The 9,547-nt window shown below is 32.9% G+C and overlaps 1 protein-coding gene across 3 annotated transcripts in view; it reads left to right on the forward strand.

The window, feature by feature from the left end:
• The window catches only part of UBL3 (ubiquitin like 3), a 77,816-nt gene extending 68,611 nt beyond the window's left edge, over positions 1–9,205 (forward strand). For all 3 annotated transcript variants that reach the window (XR_004443083.1, XR_004443087.1, XM_033236297.1), the window contains exons 3-5: positions 1,408–1,494; positions 5,926–6,003; positions 6,314–9,205. Coding sequence is in view for 1 of the 3 variants with exons in the window: in XM_033236297.1 (XP_033092188.1) it covers positions 1,408–1,494; positions 5,926–6,003; positions 6,314–6,366 (218 nt within the window). In the remaining 2 variants the exon portion in view is untranslated. The remainder of the gene's footprint in view (positions 1–1,407; positions 1,495–5,925; positions 6,004–6,313) is intronic.
• Positions 9,206–9,547: the final 342 nt, after the last annotated feature.

Below are 9,547 nucleotides of genomic sequence, written 5' to 3' on the forward strand. Positions count from 1 at the left end.
CAAAAAAAAAAATTTCAAGTATTTTTAGAATATTAGTGTTTGTTTCCTGTGAATTAAACAATTACTGTAATTTACCTTTGTGTCTATGGAGCACTTCCATCTTGACCAGTAGTATTCTATTAAACAATAATTTTGGAAGTGATGAATTCAAAACAATTTGTACTATAGTGTTAGAGACTTATTTGATCTTACTTCTGGAATAGGAGAGACCTGGGAGTAACGGGATCAGAAGGCAACAAAACCTTGCAGGAGGGAGAAGAGGGAAGAGACTAAAGGCATGGGTCGGGGGCAGGAAATGACTGGGATTTCTTTCTCCTCTGCTCCTTTCAGCTGTGCCTAAGTCACTTATAGGCAGTGGTTTTATCAAATTCATATTCATCATTTTGAATAGTCCTAAAAAGGGCAAAAGAAAAATCTGTAATTACTTCCTTTCTCTTCTGTCACTCTTTCAGAATACTTTAAACTATTTTTTTTGTGTGTTGCCCATTATCTCTTTCTATAGGAAACAAACACTTGAGAATTGTTGACAAAAAAGACAAAGGAATTCTCAGATCATTAATAAACTCAAGGCTTAAATTGTTACATCTACAAGCTCATGAAAATTTACTAACTCTTTACCCTATCATAACACTCGTGTCCTTAAACCTTTATTTTAATGGAGTAGCTTCCATCTTTTACTATTATATAAATTATAGGCTGAAGTTAAATAATCTTTTACCCATTCTACCTACCAGTTTGTCTTTTGATTTTCTTTGTGTGTACACTTTTCTAAGCTTTCATGTGTGTACAGTACCTCCTAATATATATTAGTTTTTCAGTTTCTTCCAAGTCTTCCTTTTGGGTGAGGTGAACTAAAGTTGTATCTTCTCTAATGTTTACTAACTGACTTCAGATAGAAAATAAGATAATAAATCAACATTATCCAAAAGTAAACACAGTTTTTTTGTTATTCTTAATATCAATATATTAACTGTTTTTTAGATATTTGTTAAACCTGCTGTTTTCTAGCCTTAAATGTACATTATAACAGATACAAATATTGGAACATTATAATACTATCTGTTAATTACTGGTAGTTGAAATTAATTTTAAAATGGTATTTGTTTTTACTCGGTAGGTCTTTCCCAACTCATTTGTATTAACTTTAAACTTGGGGACTACGATTTGGTACATTTTAGTATTCTTTAAGAAGCAAAATGAGTCTTTTTGCAGCTCTTGCTACTTAAGAAGAATAAGCAAGAACCAGGGTTGCGGTGAATATATGAATAGTGCCTGTTTCTAATAGTAGGAAGCTCCAAGGGCTTTCTTTGTACTCTAACTGATTTGAATCTGAATTTTTAAAACAATATAGTAGTACGTTAATTACGTGTTAGAATATACCTAACCAGTTCACTGGATTCTTTTCAGACTGGGAAGAAGAGCAGGTCAGCAGTCCAAATATTCTACGACTTATTTATCAAGGACGATTTCTACATGGAAATGTCACATTAGGAGGTAACAGCCACCTTTGTAATGGGATTTCATGTCTGTCTCATGGTAGCATGATTTGTTTGTTTTAAATGCTAATGTCTTTGAATTTTCTAAAAAAAAAGAAATTCAAACTATGAATTCTGCCTACTTCTGGTATGCATACTCCTTCACATTGTGTATTCTGTTAAATTTAATTTTAGGACTGTAATAAGTATCTACTACCTTGTGAAATAAACTCTATCCCAGTATAGATAGAATTCTATACCTACTATTTTTTACATGTAATGTTATTATATTTCCAAATACTGTAATTAAGATATAGTATTTTAAACTTAAGACTGGACACACAAACTAGGAAAAATTTATGATAGTTTTTAAATATATGAAGGGATGTTTTCAGGTGTTCCTACCTGATATAGTTGCTAATCATGTGAGAATAAAGTAAGTGACTGACATTAGAGCAGCATTTTAGCGTAATAGTTGAAAGAAAAGATTTTGAAACTAGACTAAGTTGTATTAGCTGCACTACTTACTGGCTGTGTAAACCTTGGGCAAGTGACTTAACCAACCTGTGTTCCAGTTTCCTCATCAGTAAAATGGAATTACAATAGTGCCCACCTCAGAGGTTAAAAAGGGTAAATTACTTTATATATTCAAAGTGCTTACATGCATGGCACATAGTAAACACCTTAATTGTTAGCTATTATTATTCTTTATATATGATTGGAGAAATGTAGCTCAATAGTGCCCCCTTATGGGGTACATTTTCTACCATCAACAGGATTTGTTTAGTTTTGAAAATAGATATTTCAAATATATTCAGATAATTGGAAATGTATAGGCAAATTAAACGATCTAAATATATATTTCATTAAATATAGTCTGACTTTTTCCTCTAAACCTAATATTTAATCTGTTTTTCCTTAAAGGTAGAATGTTTGCATTCATTCATTTAGCATGTATTTATTAAATTCTTATGTGCCAGCACTGTGCTGAGCACTTGGGAATACAGGATTGAATAAGACAGAAGCTCTCCCTTCAGGTTGCTCTAGTATTACATGAGCAACTGGTAAAAATCCTGGGCAATAAGGGCTAAAGTAGATGAATGCAAATGATTTTATGACAATGTCAAATGAGTAAAATATTTCAGGCTATAATCTCACACTGAGTTTCACTAGTAGTTTTATAACTGGTCTAAAAAATGCTTCTATCTACTAAGATATCTGGCACTTTAAAATGGAGCTTTTTTGATTTGTAGCTTTTTTTATAGCTTTTGTATAAATAGGTGGACCAACTCTTAATGCTCTTTCTGTAAGAATTGACTATTAGCTCCCGGGCTATGTTGTACATTCATTAAGGATGGGACCATGTTCTGGTCTTTTTAAAATTATGGCTCATACAAGATCTTACGTGAATTAAAAATTGGTAAATGATGGTTGAATTTAATCTGTTGATTATATGAGTGAACCTTGAAATACTCCATTTCCCTTTTGAGTATTGATCTATGTGAGCAATTTCCCACCAACTCCATTCCTTAATTATCTTTTCTGTTGTTAACTCAGAGTTTGAACTTCATATTAAAGCTCATAGAATTTCTGTTAAAAATCAAAATTATTGATTCATTCCCACTAAAGTATAATTTTTTACCAGTATTTTTTTGAAATTGTTTTAGAATAATTAACAGATTGACTTATATAATTATTATTGTCATTCTGTATTGCTGTCCTTCTTTTCAAAAACAATAAACTATCTCCAGCGTAGAAGCATGACCTGGACCTCCGCATTAATAATTATAACTGGATGTTTGAGCAAGTTTGGATAACGATAATCAACTGTTTGTCTTTTGGGTCTCAGTTTTTATTTTTAGCATCCCTGTGTTCTTCAATGTGAATAATAAAGAAGATAGTGCACAGGGAAATGCAACCATCTTTAAATATTTGAGTGGCCTGTGTGGAAGAAAGCTTTGTGTGGCCCTAGAACTTGCTCTGTGTAGCCCTGTATGAATTAGACTTAGAATCAATAACTGGAAATAAAAGACAGTTTTCTATTCAATATAGGAAAGAATATGTGAACACATTGAACTACCTAAAGAAAGACTAGACTGCCAGGGAAAGTTAGTGAGATCTTTGTTATAGGTGGTGGTCAAGCAGTGGATGACCACGAAGTAGTGGGTATACAGCCATGGGTGGAATTCAGCCATTATGTGGACAGTGAAAGTAGGAACCCAGGGCGTTCTCTGCCATTCTTGAAATTTTCTGGTTCAGTTAAGTTTCAGGTTGAAATATTCAGTTATCAAATGTCTTAAAACATAGCCCTGAATCCCCCTTTTTGAACTAGAACCTTTATATAGTCATACAGAGTTTAATTTCATTAAAGGAAAAGTGTGACAGCAGCCTTGTTAATCAGAGGGTGAAGAAGATGATCAGCTAAAGCTTTGGCATTCAGTATGGCCCAGATTAGCATTTCCCAAAATGTGGTTCTGAAATAATGAGCATGAGGCTCATCTAGGATACCTATTTTAAAATACAGATTTCTGCATGCCCTCTCTCCCCAACCTGCGTCTCCTGATTTTACTACAGAATTGAATTCCTGGGTGATTTTTATGTACTCTAAAGGTTGCAAACCTCTATTCTGGATATTGTACTGTGTCATAGGAGAAAGCAGAAGCGTCCACAGTGAAAGGAAGAGAACGCATTTTAGATTCTGGCATTCCTCTTCTTTCACATTTTTAAATGTTATTAACATCAATACCTACTATTTCTAGTTAAAATTCAGATGAAGAAGAAAAAATAATAGCTCCCACACATTACATTTGTAACTTCAAATGGTAAGCCTCTCGGGAACTTTCCAGGCCTGTCTGACGTTTTTTCACATTTATATCTCAGTTCACCTACCTTTTTTCTCAGATTCATTTTCCTTGCTATCTCAAAATGGTGATGGTAGTATATACTGAATGCTTTCTTTGTGCCAAGCTCTGGGCAAAGCACTTTGCTTGGATTGTTTGATTTAATGGACACAGCTACAAAGGGCATGTAATGGAATTAGTATCTCCGGTTTAGTTGAGGAAACAGAAGCTTAGAGGGTAAGTAACTTCCTGAGAGTTACACAGTTGGAAGCAGCAGAGATGAAAATTTTTAATCCAGGTCTGTCTTACTAGAGCCCGGAAGACGGGTGTGAGAGTGATACACAGCCTGGGAGGTGCACATTTTAAGTTCAGTTCAAGGTTTGAAGGTATGAGAATGATATACAGCCTGGTATGTGTGCATTTTAAGTTCAGTTCAAGGTTTGAAGTGTTGATCAGGCTTTCCCAAAGATTTAGTGAAATTTTTCATAACATAAAGTCGTATTTACATTTTAATTTAAGTCAGGCCTAGGAAGTTATTCTAAAAGCCTCCTTTTTTTCGTTATGTATTTATGGGCCATCGTGCTTCATTTGAACATCAGAGGTTGAAAGTGTAGACCAAATAATGGCTGGCCAACTTTAAATAAGATGGGAACTCACCTTAAACATATGAAATAGTACCAGTGTTGAAGATAATTAGGATTCTTTTTAAAATCTGCATGGTAACCATCATCCTATAGAGCAAGTTTTAAAACGGAGCTGGAGGGTCATTATTGCTAAGTAATGATCTTTGGCCTTACTTCAGTTTGTAGTTTTTGAAGACAGGGTAATTTGAGGTGTCAGAACTAAAACATGACAACTATAGAAACAGTTCTAGAAGCTAAATATACCAGCTGCTTCTAATTTTATACCCAGAGTAACAAAGGGATTTACCATGAAACTCAGTGTTTGTATTTGCCTTAGTGGACATGGGTGTGTATTCTATGCCTGAAATATTTCATGATAAAATTTATTAAATTTATGAGTGAAAACATGTTATAAAGACTTGATTAGGAAACAGTGATTATTGATAACGCCAAGACAGTGATTATTTTAACCTAATCTTTTTAAGAAAATTCTTTTCTAATGGACGAATACAGGGATGAGAATAAATGTTTAAAATCAAGTTTGTTTCTTGCATTTCTTCATCATAGTAGCCTGTTCAGTGCAGTAATTTTATTAGACAATTGACAGGTAATTAGATTTAGAAATGAGTATCTCTTAATCTAAACTTTAACCTAATATAGAAAGTATTTTTTTAAAAAAATTTAATCCTTTCTCCTCTAAAGGTAGCCTCTGATATTAGCCAATTACATATTTTTTCTTTTATCATTTCTTAAATAATATGGATAAATGTGTCAAGCAAATGGCTATATAACTGCAAAAAATTTTTTAATTTTAAATGTTATTTCTGATAATATTAATCTAATTTTGTGAAGGTACTCTGAGTTAAGAAGTTCAATCTGTTAAAGAAGTCAAAAAAAGTAATCAATTTTTAAAATGGTTTTAAATCTGGATAGTGATTTTAATAGGTCGATATATGTGTGACTAATCGTCTTTTGCTTTTCACGTAGCATTAAAACTTCCTTTTGGCAAAACAACAGTGATGCATTTGGTGGCCAGAGAGACATTGCCAGAGCCAAACTCTCAAGGTAAGCCATGCGCTGGAAAAGTGTCTCAGTTGAGGCACAAAGACAGGCATTCAGAAATGCTGGGTTTTTCTTGGAAATTCTGAGGGAGAGGAAGTTTGCATAGTTTATGAATAGAGATTGTCAAACAAATAACCAGACATTTTTGAAACATGCTAAAATTAAAAGAACATTTATTCCGGCTTCTTAATTTTGAAAAATGCAAACATATTTAAAAACCCAAAACTACTTCTTCCTAGACTTGATTGCCTAGCCCCTTTTCCCCTCCAGTTCTAGAATTTTTATCAACGAGGCCCTTCTTCATTTTCCCTAGGTCAGAGGAATCGTGAGAAGACTGGAGAGAGTAATTGTTGTGTAATCCTGTAAACGCTGTCTGCCTAGTGTGATGTGATATAGTCTTTGTCTTTCATGCTGCTGGGGCAGAAAAGACCCGACATTGCTTCAGAAACCGTTCAGAACAGTCTGCCTGTAAACCCATGGAACTGAATTACCACATGAACACTGTCATCTTTTCTCATGAAAGTAAAAAGAACCAAGAACATTTTTCACTCTGATTTTTTATTTCTCGTATTTTTATGTTGAGCCGTTTTAAAACATAATGGTTTTTGAATGTCAATCTCCAGGGGAAAAGTTAAGAAGTTATCTTTCGTAGCAGAAACCATTTTGCTGCCACAAAATTTTCATCATCAGAACTAATAAATCAAGTGTTCCAAATACAATTTGCACTAAAAGGATTGGCATTATTTTCCTCATCAGCAGAATTTATAACAGTTTATGGTACCTAGAAATACTTATATATACAATTCCACACTGGAAGACACTCAGCAATTAATGAAGTTAATTACTGGGCCAACTTGAGAGGAAAAAATGGAAAAGAAACAAAAATGTTGGGTGAATTCTACCAAAGTCAGCCGTGGTGGCTGCACTGGCACAGAATACTAAACTGAGTGTGACTATTTTCACTGCAACAAATGAAAAAACAAAATGTGCCTGTTTAAAGCACTCAGTAGAGGGCTGATGAAACTGATTTTTTTTCCTTTAAGACATGCACTCTTGAGTCCTACAGTAACTGAGTGCTTGTTTAGACAGCACAAGAAGGGGTGAGAGTGCGTCTCCTAGCCTTAATGTGGGAGGGTCATTCCAGTACTCATCGGCTTTCATTATTGTGCAGAAATATTAGAAAACCTCATTGATCAATTTTATGTATCTGAATATCAGTGAATTGAAATTTTCCATAATTATCATTAATTTGTACTACATCCAGTGTCATTCTTACTCCTTAGAGAGTTCAGATGAATTCTTAAAATTTAAAAAAAAACCTCCATAGTACTAATTTTGTTTCTTTATATAGTTTGCATTTGATATTAGTGCTTGCAATTGTATTAAAGTCAAAAGCTGGTTTTTATGGCATACACAATTAAGAATGCCACTTTTTCTTTTATTTCATACCAATAATTTAAAGATTGATATGCTAAAAACAATTTGCACAGCACTAAAGCATGAGCTAGTTTCATCTAAACCTGTAAAAATATGAAAGATTTTATATTTTTTCACTGGGAAGAAATTCTTCCTGGGTGAAATTACAAATATGTGTAGAATATATTTAATAAAAGACTTATAAAATACCTAACTATAGGACTTAAAATATAGATTGGCTTGTAGTATATAGAACAATATTCCATATAAATAAGTTTAGCCTTTATAAAAATGAAATTGCAGGCTGACATTACATTCTGTACTTACTAAGTGTCAACAGCCCCTAAAAACATTAAATGTAAATGGTTTCAAATGGTCAGCGTTGTTTAAATGTAATCAGGTTATTTTATTCATTGTTAATGCTTTGATGAAAAGGCTTTATATGCAGTAGATCTACGAGAATACTGTTCATACTGATCAGAATTAAATTTGTATAGAGCAGAGTTTTAAAACGAATGTAAATAGCACTAAACATTTTCTTTCTGCAACCTGTACTTACAGATTCTTCCTGTAAACTAAATAAAAAAAAAATCAGTGCATTTTGGTGGTAATTTTAAAGGTCTTGATTAGGTCAATAATTGTTTAAGCACTGTCTCATTCATGTTTTCTACTTTTATTTCTTAAGCTTTTAAAATTCATTTAATTAATATTCTGTTGTTGGTTTGGGGAGTATTCCCAATGTATCTTTGATATTTAACCTGGTTAATTTGTATACAGTCACAACAACAGATAGAATTATGTAGTCTCTGTTATCACTAAAATGTTATATTCAAGAGATGTTAAATATATGCTTTGTTGACTAGCTGAAATGTGAATTCTGTTAGTGTTGACTAAAGAATCTGGTAGTTGCTTAATTGGGCAATTAAAACAATTTATGGCTCTATTCTTTTGTAAAACAAACTACTGGTAATTATTTTTAATACCTATTTTCATTCTAATTACTCTTTTTTTAAGTTAAAGACTATCAGTTAATTAAGATTGAGTTTTTATGATGGTTAAAAATCTCTATTGGTTTTTCAGTATATTTTTCTGTGTGTTCTTAGATTATATATTTCAATCAATTTAGAGTTTGCTAAGTGAGATAAACTGGTTCACTAGTAGAGAAAGAATGATGTCGCTTAATACCTAATATCATAGTTGTACAACATGAAAAATAATAAAAAGTAGCAGTAAAAGTATATACTGAAAACACCAAAAATTTAGATGCCTTAATAGTATATACGTGAAAATACTCAGCTGCCCCTTTAAAAATAATTCCTTGGACTGCCTGGTGGTTAAAATACGATTCCTCATATCCAAGGCTACTTTTGAAGATCCCTCTGCCAAAAATACAGCTTGCTTATCTAAAGGTGAGAGCTGCATAGATCCAGTAATGTACATAAAGCCTGAATGATGAGCCTATGTCCCTGCCTAACGCTGGTGTCTCACTCATCTCTTTTATCTAAATTGTCCTGAACTTTGTTAAGTGTTCGGACAAGGCCAAGCTTTTCTTTATTAAAACCTTAGCATGTCTCCCTGATCTGAACTATTTGCTTTCTCTTCCAGATAAGTTGTATTTTGCCATGAAAAAATACAGTATCTAATACTACCATTCACATTAAATGAAGTTTCCTCATAACATCTATCTTTAGTTTTATGAAGTCATCGTGACCAATGTTACAGTAATTTGTTAGCTGATTGTGGTAAACAATGTTTAATGTGAAAAGAAATTAAAACTTCATCTATTGTAGAATAATTCTCTAAAATGCCTTCCATTCATAGTTCTGGTATATTTGCCTATTCTTTATTTCACTACTGTTTTTGTCTTTTTTTCTTTCTTCAGTTTATGATACTCTTCAGTAAAATTCAACATTGGGCCAGCCTTTACTCTGCTGTGGTTTAGCAAAATCAAAGAGAAGTATCAGCCAAAATTTAATATGCCTTCATATCGTTTTTATTTGTAACTTTTGCGAGCATTCCGCTTTTTTTTCCATTTGTGTGTTGTAATATGGTCACTTGTTAGCCAAATGGAGTGATTGGGGTGGGGCACATGAGCCATAATTACAAACACAGCTGTAATTGAAACACAGCT

Source organism: Trachypithecus francoisi, unplaced genomic scaffold (assembly GCF_009764315.1).
Source record: "Trachypithecus francoisi isolate TF-2019V2 unplaced genomic scaffold, Tfra_2.0 Contig01461, whole genome shotgun sequence".
Classification (NCBI taxonomy): Eukaryota; Metazoa; Chordata; class Mammalia; order Primates; family Cercopithecidae; genus Trachypithecus; species Trachypithecus francoisi.